At 45.8% G+C, this 18,506-nt stretch overlaps 1 protein-coding gene across 1 annotated transcript; it reads left to right on the top strand.

The window, feature by feature from the left end:
- Positions 1-2,620: 2,620 nt before the first annotated feature.
- On the top strand, positions 2,621-16,727 carry UCHL1 (ubiquitin C-terminal hydrolase L1). Its single transcript, XM_047799178.1, has 9 exons — positions 2,621-2,974; positions 3,093-3,104; positions 3,541-3,669; positions 6,665-6,815; positions 9,483-9,568; positions 9,658-9,705; positions 10,515-10,581; positions 11,762-11,820; positions 16,288-16,727. The coding sequence occupies exons 1-9, from the start codon at positions 2,942-2,944 to the stop codon at positions 16,372-16,374; spliced, it is 672 nt and encodes a 223-aa protein (XP_047655134.1). The 5' UTR covers positions 2,621-2,941; the 3' UTR covers positions 16,375-16,727.
- Positions 16,728-18,506: the final 1,779 nt, after the last annotated feature.

Here is an 18,506-nt window from a genome sequence, read left to right on the forward strand (position 1 = left end):
TTTTAAAAAGTAGAATAAGGAGTTCTCATCGTGGCGCAGTGGTTAATGAATGCGACTAGGAACTATGAGGTTGCGGGTTCGGTCCCTGCCCTTGCTCAGTGGGTTAACGATCTGGCGTTGCCGTGAGCTGTGGTGTAGGTTGCAGACGCGGCTCGGATCCTGCGTTGCTGTGGCTGTGGTGTAGGCCAGCAGCTACAGCTCCGATTCAACCACTAGCCTGGGAACCTCCATAGGCCGCGGGAGTGGCCCAAAGAAATAGCAAAAAGACAAAAAAAAAAAAAGTAGGATAACTTAAATAAGCTATAAAGCCACTCAGACTATATCAATGGACACCAACCCAGGCAACATGAAGAAAGAATACAACGAGAAGTGTTCTCCCTGTCCATCCAGCTCGTAAGTCCAAAAGAAAAGGAGATGAGTGCTGGCAGACATAATATATCCTAAAGGCAACCATTCTTTTTTTTTTTTTTTTCCTAAGAATTTACCAATTACGAGCCCTAGAAGTTGGCCAATGGCTGTTACAAATCGTCTGGTCTACGATTTCAGCAATACATTCTTCTCCTGCCCCCTTCTTCTTCTTTTTTTAAAGATCAGTATACAGTGATCGCCTTTAACAAAGATGTCTCAAAGTTTTATCATTATTACTCCTACTATCTATTTTGGAAAATAACTGTCATCTTTAACATTTATGGGTATATCAGGTCTCAAATGTCACTTCTGTCAGGAAGCCCTCCTGATTCCCTAGGTGCTTCAACCTCTGAGAAGAGCTCCATGACAAAAGTTATCTTGTTCGCCTTTGTATACCCATCGACCTAGCAGGTGCTTAATTGGTACTAGTTGAAAAAATGAAGTAAATTGGGATGTAATTTGTCTCTGTCCTAAAAGTAACAACTCACTTAAGGCATTCCTGTCGTAGCTCAGTGGTTAACAAATCCGACTAGGAACCATGAGGTTGTGGGTTCGATCCCTGGCTTCGCTCAGTGGGTTAAGGATCCGGTGTTGCTGTGAACTGTGGTGTAGGTTGCAGACATGGCTCGGATCTGGCGTTGCTGTGGCTGTGGTGTAGGCCAGCAGCTACAGCTCTAATTAGACCCCTAGCCTGGGAACCTCCATATGCTGAGAGTGTGGCCCTACAAAAGACCAAAAAAAAGAACTCATTTAATGTAGCCAGGTATTCTTGTACTATGATTCACTTGTCACAGCTTTCAAGCTTTTTAAGTTTTTAAATTAATTAATCAATAATTTTTTTGGCTGCACCCATGGCACATAGATATTCCCAGGTCTGGGATTGAACCTGTGCCACAGCAAGTGACCCAAGCTGCTGCAGTGACAATGCCCAATCCTTAACCAGCTATGCAGCAAGGGAACTCCTTAAGCCTTTAAAAAAAAAAAAGCAAAAAAAAAAACAAAAAACAAAAACTTCACTGAGGCATAATTTACATACCATAAAATTCATCCATTAAGTTCTTCTTACTAATGTCTTTTCCTCTCTCATTTTCCATGTGAAGGTCATTTTTCTGATGGTAAAAATGGGAAGAAAATAGAAGCTGAATGTAGTGGAGTTTTGAAAAGAGAATGAGTTCCTTGAGCCCAATTTACCAGAATTTACTTCTCAGTTTTACTTTTCAATCATGATCTTAAAGCAAATTAACCTTTCTAAGCCACAGATTCTGAGCTGTAAAACTGCATTGAGAAGAGTTTCTTCGCTGGCTCCTCTAAGGTTTAAATAAAATCACATGCAAAAAAACCTGAGCCACTGTTAGAAGTAATTGTCACAAAAAAGCAGATTCCCTCCCTTCTCTCTGTCATCTTTTAATCTCAGGCCCCCTAAAAGGTAGGTCTATTCGTTCACCATCATCATTATTTTGTTCTGAGCATAAGTGAAAAAATATCCAACCTTCTTATGTCCTTAGTGTTCAGCAAGCCCCACTTCATGCTGAGGTTTCACTTTCCTGCACTATTCTTACAGATATTGTTGTGCTTTTTATTCATTCTTAGGCATATGCTATTTGTCTCCATCTTTTGAACATGGTGGTGGAAAAACTCTCAAACCCCACCTGAGATCATTAGAGAACGGTGGTTTCTTTAGCGGCCATTACCTTTGTTTTTCACTGGGACTATTCTATGGTGAACTTAAAATTTTATTTTTCAAAGGCTCCTATTCTTTAAAAAAATGTTTTTCCTTTTACAGCCTCTTGTCTTGAAATTACACCTGTCTTTCTCCTAGATCTGTCTCCTAAAGTCTGCAACAGCCTGCCTCCTCGGCGTGTGCTGGATATTACAGTCGCATCTCCCAGGTCTCTACCGCTTCCCCAAGACCAACCATTTCTTCCTTGGGAGTCGCATTACATCAGCATTACTAATGCAATATCTGCTCTATCACAGACTATGTTTTATTCTAGGCAGTCAATTAAAAACGAACCTCGGTACTGGTTTGATTGAACATGGAGGATGAATTGTCGAAGGTCAAATGCAAACTGCTGCAAGATTTGGGAGACATATTTATATTCATATTAAATATATACCTGTTGAATTTGTTTTTTTCAATGCTTCAGAGACCCTAAGCTTTCGGCTAACTGGCATGGCCAAATGCATGGGTTTCCAGAAACTTCGCGAAAAATTAGACTCCATCACAAGGACTGCTCCACACACTCAAGGAACGCCCACCAACAAAACACATCTCCACAACCGCCAGATTATCTCACCAGCAAGTGAGACTGCAAGGTTTGGGGGCTTGGCGGTACCACTCCGTGCTGCGTATGGGGGGGTTCGCGCCCATTTGGCGGCGACTGACCGTTTCCCCTAGCTTGGTTTTGCCCCTGCTCCCCCTGCGCAGGCACCCACAGTGCGTCAGGCCGGCGCTTTATAGCGGCAGGCTGGGCGGCTCCACTTGCTGTTTTTCCTCTTCTTTGGGTTGCGTTTCCTCCCGGCTTTTGCGAAGATGCAGCTCAAACCGATGGAGATTAACCCGGAGGTGAGTGTCAGGTGCACGGTTACCCAGGGAGTGTAGGGCCGAGGGTCAGCTCTCACCAGGTAGCGGTATCGCTGACTGCTTTTATTTTTGCATTTTTTTCTTTGCATTTGCCTTTCAGATGCTGAACAAAGTGAGTGACCGCTCGCGCTGCCTCTCTCCCCCTCCCCTGGGAGCGCAGGGGCTGAGCGGCGCCTGGCGCGCTCCAGAGGCGGTGGGGCTGGGGCGTCCTCCCTCTGCCCCTGCATCAGGTCTGGCGATGACTCTGCGAAACGGGTCGGCGGTGGGATGGAGAAGGCTGGGCTTAGATGCGAGCCCCCGGGCAGAGCTCCCGAGGGCGTGGCGCGGGCGGCGCAGACCCGGGTGCCCCGGCGTCGCGGGAGCCACGTGTGGGCAGCGCTTTGTGCTGTGTCATTGCGCCCGGCCCGGGTTGGGGGCGGGGTGGGGCGGGTCCCGGGCTCCTCCCAGGCCGCGGGTAGGGGCGCAAGGGTGTGGATCCTGAGCGCCTCCCGGCAGGTACCACCCGCTGGCCAGTGTCCGCGCCTGGTGGCCTTGTTTCCTCTCTTCAGGTGCTGACACGGCTCGGGGTCGCCGGCCATTGGCGCTTCACGGACGTGCTGGGACTGGAGGAGGAGTCTTTGGGCTCGGTGCCAGCACCTGCTTGCGCGCTGCTGCTGCTCTTTCCCCTCACGGCCCAGGTAGGGCGTGGGGTCCGGGGTGCGCAGTCCCTGCAGTGTGCGCGCTGCTCTCAAACCAGAGTGAGGCGCAAAGGGCGGTGTAGGCTCTCCTTCCAGGCTGGCCTGGGCGCCTAGACCTGGCACATTGCTCCTTTCTTTTGGGGGATCGGGGGTGGGGGGACCTATCTCTCAATGGTACCTACTTATTGGGGGTCCTGGTGTGATGCTAGAGTTTATTGTCTCCTCGCTCATACATCCGGCATTGCCTTAAATTTGGAGGAGAAGCGGCATCTCCATCATCCTAATTATACAGGAAGGCAGTTCATCCTGCTCCTGAGTACAGGCTGAACCTAGGCTCTTCTGAGCCTTCCATAACAAGAAATGGCTGGTGGTTTTCCTTTTAAGGGCTGTGACCTGTCATTTTTATTGTTTGGTTCTCAGACTCCTACTTAGCTGTAAAATGGAGGGGGATGGCTTGCCTAAACCAGAAGAAAACAATAGGTTCTTTAATGCTCCACCTCCACTGCCTGGGTCTTCAGTGGGTTTCTTCCCACTCCTTCAATCCCTAAAATATGCACACCTGGTTTTTACCTGCTCCTATGTGTTTTTCTTAAACGTTTAATCATTGGTGTGTAGCTCAGGCATAGGAACCTCCTTCTCTTTTTTCTTTTTGTAGTTCAGTGGGCACTAGACCAGTCTTGAAAATACCATTTCATTTCCTTTAGATGGTCTTCCTCCTCCAAGGGTGTGTGGATATGTGTACTTCAGAGATGTGAGGATCAGGTATATAAAGGTAGCTGAGTTAACTGATGTCTTGGCTGTATGGAGTCCCACTAATGAGCATGGTATTGTCTGTCTCTGGTTGCTGTGACTTGATCCCTGATTTAGGAGTGATTGAAATTTGCTTTGGGGAAACCTGGGGCATTGGCATATGGGGCATTGTTCCTAACAGACTGAGTTTAACTACAGCACCACCCTAAGGCAGGGAGTTCTAGAAGCATCCTCAGCATAAATTAAACCCTATGGGAAGTTCCAGGCGGTCCTCCTGGTAAATAGGCTAAGGTTCAAAACTTGCTGGGTTAAAAATGCTTGTTAAAGCTATCAAGATAATCCCATTGTCATGTTTGTTATCGCCAAAGCCTTTATTTAGGTGAAAATGGAGCTACCAGATGATTGCAAGTCAAATTGGCTTCCCCGATGAACAAATCAAATGCAACAGTCTCTCTCTTATTTGAGCCTCTCACAGAGGGTTTCTTATTAGAGGAACCATGATGACTCGGGGGTTTTCGAGCAGCAGCACTCAAAGGCAGAGCCTCTGGGAGGCAGTGGTGCAGCGTGTTTGTCTTGCCAAAGCCCACTGGTCTCCTTTTGCTGAATCAAGTGGCTCTTGGTTAGAGAACACTCTGTATTGAACATTTCGTTTGAAAGAGCTTGATGCTTTGTCCTTTCGCTCCAGTTCAGTCTATCAGATTTATTGACCACCTCTTCTGCGACACAAAACACCTACTGGGCTATATACTGAAGCAAATCAAAGAGAAGTTGAGGTTTGTAGGTTGACTTCCGAACAAGCTAATGTGAATTTATAGAGAGCATCTGATTTCGTCTAGGAGAATATTATGAAATCCTAAATGGACTCTTTCGAAAACATTTTAAAGTGATATGAAATATTTACAGTGTCTCCATGCAAAATTAAACCTTTCTTAGAAGAGTGAAAATCCTTAACAGTCAATAAGGAACTCAATTCAAGGACCCTGTAGGTAGCTAGATGATAGAAATTCCTGCTAGTTGCAGTTTAAGTTGATCTTGTGGGACAAGAGAACTTAGTCCTTTAATGGTAGGTGCCATAGGCAAGGCTTAAACTTCACTTCCGTGTATAGCAATGCTAAGCTGCTAGAATTGGAAATATATGTACTTCTGGGATTCTGTCCAGCTTATACTGGTGTTGATAAATTAGTGTTTCTATATAGCATTGGCACCTGCTTTTAACTGAGAAGTCATACTAATAAGGTCTTTAAAACTTGTTAGTGGAGTTCCCGTCGTGGCGAGGTGGTTAACGAATCCGACTAGGAACCATGAGGTTGCAGGTTCGATCCCTGCCCTTGCTCAGTGGGTTAACGATCCGGCGTTGCTGTGAGCTGTGGTGTAGGTTGCAGACGCGGCTCGGATCCCGAGTTCCTGTGGCTTTGGCATAGGCTGGCGGCTACAGCTCCGATTGGACCCCTAGCCTGGGAAACTCCATATGCCGCGGGAGCGGCCCAAGAAATAGCAAAAAGACAAAAAAAAACAAAACTTGTTAGCGAAAGGGCCAGACAAGTCCACTAAATTGCCATTCAAAGAGCTAATGATGCTTTGAGGAAACTCACTCTGGTCTTCTCAAATTGTATAGTTGGCAGGGACAAATAAACATCCTTTTTGTAGGACGAGAAGTTTTGTGAAATCATGGCCCAGCACTCTAGATCGGTTGTCTATCCTGCCTAAAAAAGGATGAGGGAATGGTTAATTTCTTTCAGTTGCTTTTGTCTGTAGTTTTGTTTTTGAAAAGACATGTACTGGGACAGAAGACAAGTGGAGCGTTAAAGAATGGTGAGCTGTAAACGAGCTGGGGTTCTTGGTGGTCGTTCAATGGACCAACGCCCGATTGGCCTGCCCGTTGTGGAATAGCCATGGTTGGCATTAAAGGAAGAAAATAATGAACTTGTCTGTTTTTCTGACTTGCGCACGCCATCCCTTCCAAGCTAAAAGGTTGCAGGGGTGTCTGGACAGAGCCTTGGGCAGTACCCAAGGCCACTGCTGCACTGCAGCATCAGGGTGGAGTGTCAGAACCTCTCAGAACCCCGAGGGCTGGCCCGGGTGTGGGATGCCGACGGGCCATTCTCTGGGCACTGGCCCTCACCTAGAACCAAGTCTCCTGGTCATACATCCCACGTGGGCTTGCATTTAGGTGCTAGAACTCTCTGTGCTGCCATCTGTTCTTTGCATTTTGTTTTCGAGAGATAATGAGTTTTTGCACTCACAGCATGAGAACTTCAGGAAAAAACAGATTGAAGAGCTGAAGGGACAAGAAGTCAGTCCTAAGGTGTACTTTATGAAGCAGACCATTGGCAACTCCTGTGGCACCATCGGGCTTATACATGCAGTGGCCAATAATCAGGACAAGCTGGAGTTTGGTGAGTGGGTTGTGAGGCTAGTCATCCTCTGGGTGACCTCTAATTAACCATAATGCTTCATTCCAACACCCCTGAGGGGCTACTGCAAAGACACTGCCTTAAATTTTTTTTTTCTTCCGCTTTTTAGGATCACACCTGCCCCGTATGGAAGCTCCCAGGCTAGGGGTTGAATCAGAGCTGCACCTGCCAGCCTGCGCCACAGCAATGTGGGATCCAAGTCGTGTCTGTGACCTACGCCACAACTCATGGCAACACCGGATCCTTAACCCACGGAACAAGGCCAGGAATCAAACCCACATCCTCATGGATACTCGTCGGGTTCCACCGTAACCTGCTGAGCCACAATGGGAATTCCTTAAATGTTTTTGAAACCTGTTTACACAAGTCAGTGGGTGAATTCTCATTCTTTTCTCTTTTGAGGAAAGGATAGTCATTTTCTAAGAAGCATGGTTTGGTTTCCTGCACCTGGAGAGACAGAGTGGGTGATAAGACCGTTCTCTACTGCCTCTGCCTGGGCTTTTTCCATGTGCAGATAGCAAATTGCCATGATGCTCACCTGTTTAGTTCTCAACATTTCCAAAGAATTACAAGATGATGTGAAGCCATAAGATACCACCTTTTAGGACCCCTCTTTAATGGTCCTATGTCTCATAAGCCACAGGAGAACCAAAGCAACCTGGAGCAGCGGGAAAGAGCGTGAGAGCCCCCGCAGGGAGGTGTAGCCACCTGCCTACACCATGGAAGGTCCATCTCTGAGCAAAGTCGGGTCCCGGGTTTCAGCTCACCTCCAGTGGATGCCGGGGAGGATATAGAAGAGATGAGTCTCAGCCCTTAAGTTGTCGAAAGTGCAATTAATAGCACTAAAACATGTTAGGATATGTGGCATTATGTATGAGATAGGCCAGGAGTCAGCAGACTTACTTAAAAGGCCAGAGAGTAAGTCTCCTAGGCTTTAAGGGCCCTATAGTCTCTGCCCTTGTAGTGCAAAAGCAGCCATGGACAGGATGTAAAGTGGTGGATGTGGCTGTGTACCAATAAAGTTTTTTTTTTTCTTTTTTTTTTTTCCCCAAAACTAGGTAGCAGGAGTTCCTGTTGTGGCTTAGCAGTAATGAATCCAACCAGTATCCATGAGGACGTGGGTTTGATCCCTGGCCCTGCTTAGTGGATTAAAGATCCAGCTTAGCTGTGGTGTGGGTCACAGATGCAGCTCAAATTCCCATGTTGCTGTGGGCTGTGGTGCAGGCCGGCAGCTGCAGCTCCGATTAGACCCCTAGCTTGGGAACTTCTATATGCTGCATGTGCGGCCCTAAAAAGCAAAAAAAACAAAAAAATTGTGGCTAACATTCTACTTCTAGCATACTTTTTGAAATTAAAAAAAAAAAAAAAAAGGCTTGTTGAGCCGTAAAGCCCAGGTCCTCCAGAAGTTGCTTTGTCACATATTCACTCGACTGGGTCATATTAAAACATTGTAGCTTGAATCTTACTACTTCTGCAATGAGTATCATTTTGTTTAGAATAACGTGTTCCAGAGGTCAGGGAGGTACTCTTACTCTTCTGGAAACATGGTCATGGCAGTACCATAGATTTAATCTGAGTTACAGGCCTCTTCATAAAGTTAAGAGGATTCCTATACTTCCAAATTTTGAATGGCCTCCCTTTAACAAATATGTTTGTTTAGAGCTGAAAGTTCAAATTGAGGTCTTTGAAATTACTAGTTGCTCTTACCTCCTTGTAGACTCATCTACACTGAGCAATGACAATGCTTATGCCACCCATCAGTGGGTCAGCTGTCTCCAGACCAGGCCGTGAGGCTCTTTGCATTTCTATTTAAGATCTTTAGGTTGATGTCTGCCTAGATTACCATATTACTAAGATTGCATTTTCTTTTTTTTTTCTTTTTTCTTTTTTTTTCCCAAGGGCCGTACCCGTGGTATGTGGAGGTTCCTGGGCTAGGGGTCAAATCGGAACTATAGCTGCTGGCCTGCACCACAGCCACAGCCATGCCAGATCTGAGCCACGTCTGTGACCTATACCACAGCTCATGGCAACGCCCGATCCTTAACCCACTGAGCCAGGCCAGGGATCAAAGCCTCACCCTCATGGTTCCTAGTCGGATTCGTTTCTGCTGCGCCGCGACGGGAACTCCAAGATTGCACTTTCTACCCTGAAATAATAAAATTTTGGTTTGAGAACTGCTACTAGATTAGAATGTTATTGTTACATCATGTACACAATAAACATGAGTTGTGCATTGGCGGGTGCTGTCGAAGACAGCCATAGCAGTTCCTGCCTTACGGCATGGGACATCTCTCAAATATGTGTTACACATGTCTAAGTGCTGTGGCAGAAGTGACGAGATCTGAGAGAGGAGGGTGAGGTGGGAGGTGAAGGGGTCGGTGGCAGGGAAGAAGTGAGGAAGAGGCTGGTACTAGAGGAGGGGAGAGTTCTTGGACTTGAATGCACTGAGAAGGGAGCAGTTGGAAAAAGAGGCCATGGAAGAAGGGACAGCTCATCCAGATCTTTGGAGGCCGTGGTAAAAATTCAGGTCACCAAACATGACTGACTGTGCAGTGGCTTAAGTCAGCAGTAAGTGGGCATCCTTTTGCATTATACCTATACTAACATGTGCTTTTTCTGTTTCGTTTCATTTCTTCCTTCCTTTTATAGAGGATGGATCGGTTCTGAAACAGTTTCTTTCTGAAACAGAGAAGTTGTCTCCGGAAGACAGAGCAAAATGCTTTGAAAAGAATGAGGTAGGAAGAGAACTTTGAGAACATAAGTTTTTTTTTTTTTCTTTCAGTATTTCTAAAGGTTTTTGTGCTAATTATTCTCTTTTCTGCAGGCTATCCAGGCTGCCCATGATGCTGTGGCCCAGGAGGGACAGTGCCGGGTAAATACAGATTAGAGCCAGGCTGCCCAGGTGTCACCTGTGTTTCCCTAGAAATATGTGCGAGAACCTCTTACCAGAACACAGCATATGTTTCCACCCAGGGCCCATAAGTGGCCGAAAATTCTACCAGATGAATGCCTTGACCAGACCTTTTCATAGAAATGGCTCTTCAGAATGTCTCATTGGCAGTTGACATGGTCTTAATTCAAGCTGATAGTGTTTGGTTTAGATCTAAATGAGTCTAATAGAATACCAGCCCTCTTCGTAATTGAGCATTTCAAATACTCTTCTCACAGACTGTTGGAGGCCATGCTATACCAGCAAAGACTAGAGTTTGTGGATGACTTAACTACACATTAATCTGAACAGAGCCTTCAAGCCAACTGTTAATTAGATTTAAGTCAATGACTTGTATAACCATAGTTGGCTCTGCCACTTTCTGGTCTTGACCTTGGGTGATGTACTTATCTTCCCTAAGCCTTAATTGCCTCCTCAGTAAAAAAAAAGAGTTCTGAGAGCCGCAGTGAATCAACTTTAATGGTTTTAGGATAGGATCTCGTAAATCGGAAATAAATATTAGCTGTAATAATTTAAAGGACTGTATAAGCCCGTTCAAGCCTAAATAGAGAATTTATTTTTTAACAAATTAAGTTCTCCTTATAATCATGTTGCAAAATATGTGTCAAATCAACAGGTTGTACACCTTAAACTTAAAACCCAACTTGGGGCTTAATTGTTTCAGCTTTATTTTTAAATGCAGTATATAACAAAAATACTCATCTTCAAAAAATGTCTTAACTCTTCTTCAGGTAGATGACAAAGTGAACTTTCATTTTATTCTGTTTAACAACGTGGATGGCCACCTCTATGAACTTGGTACGTGTCACTGCAGTTTTGGAATCTAATACGCTGGGTGCATTCCCTCAGACCTAATTGCTCTTTCCGTACTGGTGTGGGACTTCATGGTGGCACTTAGTATGTCTTTGTTTATGAAGCCAGAACACCTCAGTATTCTCATAGGGGCACTTAATACCCTCTTCTAACCCTGAGCACCCCTCTTAGGCAGCGGACCTGCAGGATGAGTGGCTTTAGTCACACACCAGCAAAGAGAATTGATCAACCAGTTCAAGGCGTACATGTTGATTTTCTCTCTGACTTCCACTGTCGTATTACCAGTATAAGGTCTCTGCCATGAACCTTTTCAGACAGGGAATATTTTGGGAAAATAAAGGCCTCAACACAACCTGGTTTGTGTACAAAGAGTTGTGACGTGTTGGGGTAATTTCTTGGTTTATGGTAACAAGAAAGATCTTTCGCAGTTCCCGTCGTGGCTCAGTGGTAACGAATCCAGCTAGCATCCATGAGGATGCAGGTTCGATCCCTGGCCTCACTCAGTGGGTTAAGGATCCAGCATTGCCATGAGCTGTGGTGTAGCTTGCAGATGGGGCTTGGATCTGGCGTGGCTATGGCTGTGGTGTAGGCTGGCAGCTGCAACTCCGATTGGACCCCTAGCCTGGGAACTTCCATATGCCGCTGCCGCAGCCCAAAAACAGCAAAAAAAAAAAAAAACCCAAAAAACTTCCACCTTTATATTAAGAAGAGTCATCCCCTTTGTATTAATGGAGAAAGACTGTAGCTGTGTTGTTTCAAGTCAAGCAACTACTTCCTATAAGCAAGTAAGGGCAGAGGCAGCTGTAGTTATTGAGGGCAGTGAAATCTCAAGGATCCCTTTTCTTGTCTCCACCTTCCCTGTATCTCAGAGACTGCATCTGACTCTTGCTCTGTGGTCTTTTCCCAAGAGATGGGCACACACCCTTCTGTTAGGGTGGCTGGAGTGGGCTTGTGTGCTCTTTGTGCTTGTCGACTAGAATTGCCGGGGCTGGATATCTGGGCACCCTTGAACCTCATTTCCAACTCATGGCTTCACAACCAGCCTTCTCTTTTTGGGAGTGGCAATGGTACCTGGAAGAATCTAAAACTTCCCTTCCAGCTGGATAAGCACAGTAGCCAGAAAAAAATGAACATGCTTCGATTTTTTTTTTTTTTTCGGTCGTAGATGGTCGGATGCCTTTTCCGGTGAACCATGGCGCCAGCTCAGAGGACTCGCTGCTGCAGGTAATATTTGGAATCCACTTTCACTGGGACCCACATGTCTTTAGTCTGTTCCGAAGTGCAAACCAGAGTTCCGTGGTGGTCTAGTGGTTAAAGATGTGGTGTTGTCACGGCTGTGGCATGGGTTCAATCCCTGGTCTGGGAATGTCCACATGCTGAGGGCACATCCCCCCAAAATAGTGCAAACCCAAAAAAATAGTGCAAACCTTTCTCAGTATAGTCAGAGCCAGTCATCTGGGTTCAGAGCAGTCTTTAGGGCTTAAAGATCAAATTAGTCATTCTACCTTATGTCACAGCAAGTGGTTTTAAACAGGATCCTTAGAGCAGCCTCGACTAATCTGTATCGTGTGCTGTCTTTAGCCCACAGTGAGCATTAGTGTGAAAGCCATTGCTTGCTTCCTTGTAGGATTAAGGTGATCATTGTCCTCCTGTCAGATTACATCATAGCCAGTGACTCAGACTCACCGAACGGCAACCGAGCTTTTCCTAATGCCTCTCTGAACTGCTGAATCTGGGTCAGTGTTGTAGGTAGCATGCTGTAGATTCTAGTTAGGCAGTTAACTTCGTGAGCTTTTTCTTGCTACCTGGTTGGTCTGCTGTTAATAGATCAAGAGGAGCAAACCCAAAACATGATTGACATGAGAGCCAGGGTTACCAGGTGTAACCATCTTGCTACAAAGTGACTGCAGAAACCTCTTAATTCTGAACAAGGAGTTGGGAGACTAGTCCTAACGAATCTCTAGAGGTGAATCAATTTGCTTAAGAAGGGAAAATTGCTGGAGTTCCCATCGTGGCTCAGTGGTTAACCATCCCGACTAGTATCCAGGAGGATGCGGGTTTGATCCCTGGCCTCGCTCAGTGGGTTAAGGATCTGGTGTTGCCTTGAGCTGTGCTGTAGGTCACAGATGTGGCTCTGATCCCACATTGCTGTGGCTGTGGTGTAGGCCAGTGGCTACAGCTCAGATTTGACCCTTAGCCTGGGAACCTCCATATGCCGCGGGTGCGGCCCTAAAAAGACAGAGGCAAACAAACAAACAAAAAAGAACGGAAAATTGCTTAATTGTGCAAAAATTTAAAACCGTGTTAAGACGTAACTACTTCTCAGTTGTAATAACAGCTAGACTCTGTTATGTACTTCTTGTTTGCAGACTGGGGGTGGTAAACTTTTTCTGTCGAGAACCCGGAAGCATTTTAGGCTTTGTGTGGCATATGGGCTATGTCGCAAGTGTTCGGTTCTGCTGTGACAGTTCCAAAGCAACCCATAGGTCTAAATGAATGTGTATGGCTGGGTTCCTCTCACGCTTTATTCACAAAAATAACAGGCTGGATTTGGCCCACAGGCTGCAGTTTGCTGGCTCCATGCTAGATTCTGGTCTAAGGTAGTTATGTCTTTGATAGAATCCCGTTGGAGTTCCCATGTGGCAAGGTGGGTTAAGGATCTGGCGTTGTCCCACTGCAGCAACTTGGGTTGCTGCTGTGGTGTGTGTTCGATCCCTGGTGGGGGACCTTCCACATGCTGTGGGCATGGGGGGGGGATGCTTTTAATGATGCGAGGAGATAGTTATTATTCACATTTTCAGATGAGGGAACGGAGGTGCAGAGGTAAGTGACGCCGAAGGTCCGTGACAAACTGTGGACCCACCATTCAAGTCTAGACAGTCTGTCTCGAGAGTCTGTGTTCTTAGCCGCTGCACGATGTAGCTTTTCTTTACAATAGACCTGTCTTGGGACCATCATAGACTGATGACCTCAAGGTGCTAGTTCTAAATTATGTTGTTCTAGGAGGGAGGGCCGCCTTCTCTAGCCTGCTGTCATGTACACCTGAGATCACTCAGAGCTAATTCTTGGATGTACCGGGGGTAAATGTGAAGAGGGATATGGAATGAGAACTAGACCTAGAGGAAACAGGATGGGGATTTGCATGAGGGTCAGGATTCACTTATGGGAAAGAATAAGAACAGAGGCAGAATTTCTGGGTATGACTCTTTGGAGGAAAGACTTCGGTCCTTCTAACAAAGCTTCTAAGGTGCACACCAATTCTTAATCTAATAATTCTGCCAACACAGGCTTACCTCACAGATACTGTGCATTTGGTTCCAGACCACTGCATTCAAGCGAATATCACCATTGAGAGAGTTTTTGAATTTTTTGGTTTCCTGTGTATATGAAAGTTATATTGACACTATGCTGTAGTCTGTTAAATGTGCAGTAGCATTAGGTCTAAAAGAACAATGTACCTAATTAACTGAAAAGGTTGGAGTTCCTGTCGTGGCTCAGTGGAAACAAATCTGACTTTGAACCATGAGGTTGCAGGGTTCGATCCCTGGCCTCGCTCAGTGGGTTCATGACCCAGCATTGCCGTGAGCTGTGGTGTAGGTCACAGACACGGCTTGGATCCTGTGTTGCTGCGGCGCAGGCTGGTGGCTACAGCTCCAACTCGACCCCTAGCCTGGGAACCTCTATATGCCACGGGTGCAGCCCTAGAAAGACACACACAAAGACGAAAAGGTTGAAAAAGGCTAACCAGCATCTGAGCCTTCGTGACTCAGTCCTTTTGCAATTTTAACATCAGAAATCACTAATCACAGATCACTGTCACAAATATGATAATAATGAGAAGTTTGAAGTGTTATGAGAATTAGCAAAATGTGAACCAGAAACAGGCAGTGAGCAACTGCTGCTGGAAAAATGGCACCGGTAGACTTGCTCCATGCAGGGTCACCATAGGCCTTCAACTTGAGAGAAATGCAGTATCTGAGAAGCACAGTGAAGTGCAATCAGCTGTGCTCCCCATGGGATACCTGAAACTGTTAGGTGAGTAGAATCTATGCGTGGGGAAGGTAAAACTCTGTCTTTAAAGAAAAACTAATTAGAATCTCATATACAATTTTAATATAAACAAGTATCTGTATTAGTGGAAATTCTCATCCTAAGGTTTGGTCTGTGTGGTTAGAGATGTTTTAGGTTGTCTAAACTATACACCAAGCTACCTATTGTTACAATGGTGAGAAAGTACATACATTTAACCCAAGTATCCTAAACTTGAATGAATTAGGTCTCTAGTTAGTGGTGGTGTAGGGGATGGCTTGTCTTTAGTGGCACACCCTTAAAAATCCACACCGTGAGTCCTAAAGGAAAGTGGATTTGGGGCAGGCACGTCTGGAATATCAATTTATTAAAAATTCTGATGGGAGATCCCGTTGCGGCTTAGCAGGGTAAGAACCCAGCTAGTGTTCATGAGGCTTGTGGGTTTGATCCCTGACCTTGCTCAGTGGGTTAAGGATCAGGTCACAAACTGTGGCTCAGGTTGGAGACGTGGCTCGGACCTGGTGTATCTGTGGTGTAGGCTGGCAGCTGCAGCTCTGATGGGACCCCAACTGGGGAACTTTCATATGCTGCAGGTGTGGCCCTAAAAAGAAAAAAAAAATTATGTTCTGGTACAGTTTTTCTAACTGGTTCCAAATCAGTAATGAAACTATTGGTGTAGCTGATGCTCTTTAAGGGCCCAACCTCATTCTCGAGTGAATGATTTTTAGACCCTGGGAGGTGCTGTTCAGTGACTGTTCTCGGTCACACATATCCGCTGTCCTCTTCAGGCCTCATAGCTAATGTTATTGGAGGGGCTTTCTTTTCCACCGGACTTTTTACACACTGAACAGAGTGATTGGTATTCGGATACCAAAATATTTAAGCCCTATTTTGGCCGGTAACATTGGGATCACTTTGAGTTACCAATCTTGGTAATCTAGGTCTTAGAATTAGTAACACATGTCATTCCCTAAATAGCTAAGAAACCATCATTTATCTGTATCTGGAATATCAGGTATTTAAACTTTAAACCTGTTTTGTAAAATATTTACTTGGAAGAAATCTGTCTCTACTCTGGGAATTTCTGAGTTAGAAGCGTTCCCTTATGGAAGAGAAATCAGTTTTCTGACTCCTTTTGGATTTGAGAGGAGGGGCGCCAAGAGTGTCTTTTTCTTGTCAAAACCAGGTGCAAGGTGCAGAAACACGGAACAGCTAAAGAAATCAAAGCTTCTGAAGCCAGATCTGTGCTGTGGGTCCTTGTCTTTCCTATCATCTGTTTTTCCCCGTTTGGCCTTAAGCTCTGGGTTCTCAAACTTAACAGTAGGTTTAAAGCTGTTTTTTAATTTTTCGTTACTTTTTTTCGGGTTGCACCCATGGCATATGGAAGTTCCCAGGCTAGGGGTTGAATACGCGCGGTAGCTGCCATCCCATACTACAGCAATGCCAGATCTAAGTCACGTCTGCAACCTACACCACAGCTCATGTCAGTGCCAGATCCTGAACCCACTGAGCAAGGCCAGGGATCGAACCCAAATCCTCATGGATGCTCATCAGATTCATTTCCACTAAGCCATGAACTCCGAGCATTAATAGGCTTTCCTGGTGTTTTCCTCTTGAGCTGCTGCTGTTTAGACCTTCACTAATGACATTCCTCCTCCCCAGGACGCCGCCAAGGTCTGCAGAGAATTCACTGAGCGTGAGCAAGGCGAGGTCCGCTTCTCGGCCGTGGCGCTCTGCAAGGCGGCCTAATGCCCAGTGCAGGCCCTTCGCTTTCTCCCCGTCCTCCCTCCATGGTGAAAAGTATATCCCTTCCTATGCGGTCTACACTGCTTCAGTACCCGTAGAGCACAGCTGTCTCCTTGGGGTCTGCAGATAAGCGCTTCCCCTCAGCCATGCCCACGCCCCTTGCTGAGCTCAGCTGTTGATGGAGCAAGTTGGATGTTGGCCTCTGATGGCAAAGCGTTCCCCTCACTGTGTGTCTTGTGCCTCAATATCTAATGCTTTAACGGCTACTTTGGTTTGTGTCTGTGAGTTTAAGGCCTTTGGATGTGGTTTAATTGTTCTTAAAAGGAATAAAACTTTTCTGCTGATAAGGAGATAAACTGGTTTTCATGGTTCCTCTTTTGCCTTCACCCCCCCCCCATAGCTCAAATTACATTCATAGTAATTACATGATATCTTCACATAAGAACTCATACAGCACAGGTAAGAAAATTACTCTCAAAGTATTACTGCTTTAAGTGTCTCTAGACTTTTTTTCTTATTTCTTTTTAGGGCCTCACCCGAAGCATATGGAAGTTCCCAGGCTAGGGGTTGAATTGGAGCTGCAGCTGCTGGCCTGTGCCACAGCCAGAGCCGCAGCCGCAGCCACAGCCACGCGGGATCTGAGTCGTGTCTGGAGCCCACACCACAGCTCACAGCAACGCCAGATCCTCAACCCACTGAGCAAGGCTGGGGATCAAACCTGCATCCTCATGGATACTAGTTGGCTTCATTTCTGCTGCACCACAATGGCAACTCTTGACTTTTTTCTATGTATTTAAGTGTATATTTGTAGATTTTTTAAAAAGTTAAATAGGCTTTATTTTTGGGAGCAATTCTTTTCATTGAAACATAGTTGAAAGTACAGATTATTTTAGGTGTACGACATAGTGATTGGCACTTAAGGACATCATGCAGTGATCACCCTGCAAAGTCTGGTAACCATCTGTCCCTGTACAAAGTTAGCACAGTGTTCCTTATGCTGTAAGAATAATTGTCGATTTACAGAAAAATTGGGAAGATTAATATTTGAGTTTTCCCATGTACCTTTATTATACCTTACATGATAAAATATTTATACTGGTAGGGTACATTTGTTACAGTTAGTAAACCATTTTTTTTGTCTTTTTTTTTGCTATTTCTTGGACCGCTCCCGCGGCATATGGAGGTTCCCAGGTTAGGGGTCGAAATGGAGCTGTAGCCACTGGCCTACACCAGAGCCACGGCAACGCAGGATCCGAGCCGCGTCTGCAAGCTACACCACAGCTCACGGCAATGCCGGATCGTTAACCCACTGAGCAAGGCCAGGGACTGAACCCGCAACCTCATGGTTCCTAGTCGGATTCGTTAACCACTGCGCCATGATGGGAACTCCTAGTAAACCATTATTGATAATGCTATCAATTGAAATCCATATCTTATTCAGATTCCTTTGGTTTTTACCTAATTTCTTTTGGAGGAACCCTTCCAGAATATTCTTTTTTTTTTTTTTTTTTGTCTTTTTGCCATTTCTTGGGCCTCTCCCACGGCATATGGAGGTTCCCAGGCTAGGGGTCTAATCAGAGCTATAGCTGCTGGCCTACACCAGAGCCACAGCAACGCGGGATCCGAGCCACGTCTGCGACCTACACCACAGCTCAAGGCAATGCCAGACCCTTATTAACCCACTGAACAAGGCCAGGGGTCAAACCCGCAACCTCATGGTTCTTAGTTGGATTCGTTAACCACTGCGCCACGACGGGAACTCGGCATCCAGAATATTCTTTAGTCTTCTCGGCTATGACAGTTTCTTGAGCTTTTCTTTTGATGATTTTGACAGTTTCAAGGTGTACTGACAAAGTATGTTGTGGGGTTTGCCTAACGTTTTTCTCATAATTCGACTAGGGGTATGAGTGTGGGGGGAGGAAGACCCTTCGATAAAGGGCTGGTCTGGTCACATCACGCCAAGGGCACATCCTGTCAGCAAAGCTTTATCGTGGTTCATGTTAACCTCGATCACCTGGCTCATCGTGTGTGTCAGGTTTCTTCATCGTAAACTCCCTTTTCCCACCCCCTTCTCTACCGTACACTGGAGGGAAATCTGTGTACAGCAGACCCTGTAGGAGTAGGGAATTGAGCTC

Source organism: Phacochoerus africanus, chromosome 10 (assembly GCF_016906955.1).
Source record: "Phacochoerus africanus isolate WHEZ1 chromosome 10, ROS_Pafr_v1, whole genome shotgun sequence".
Taxonomy (NCBI): Eukaryota; Metazoa; Chordata; class Mammalia; order Artiodactyla; family Suidae; genus Phacochoerus; species Phacochoerus africanus.

Excerpts from the sequence above, each read along its gene's own strand:
- UCHL1 (XM_047799178.1), top strand. The coding sequence starts at position 2,942 with ATGCAGCTCAAACCGATGGAGATTAACCCGGAG. Across the intron at positions 3,670-6,664 it reads TCTTTCCCCTCACGGCCCAG|CATGAGAACTTCAGGAAAAA; the intron begins GTAGGGCGTGGG and ends TTGCACTCACAG. Across the intron at positions 9,569-9,657 it reads AATGCTTTGAAAAGAATGAG|GCTATCCAGGCTGCCCATGA; the intron begins GTAGGAAGAGAA and ends TCTTTTCTGCAG.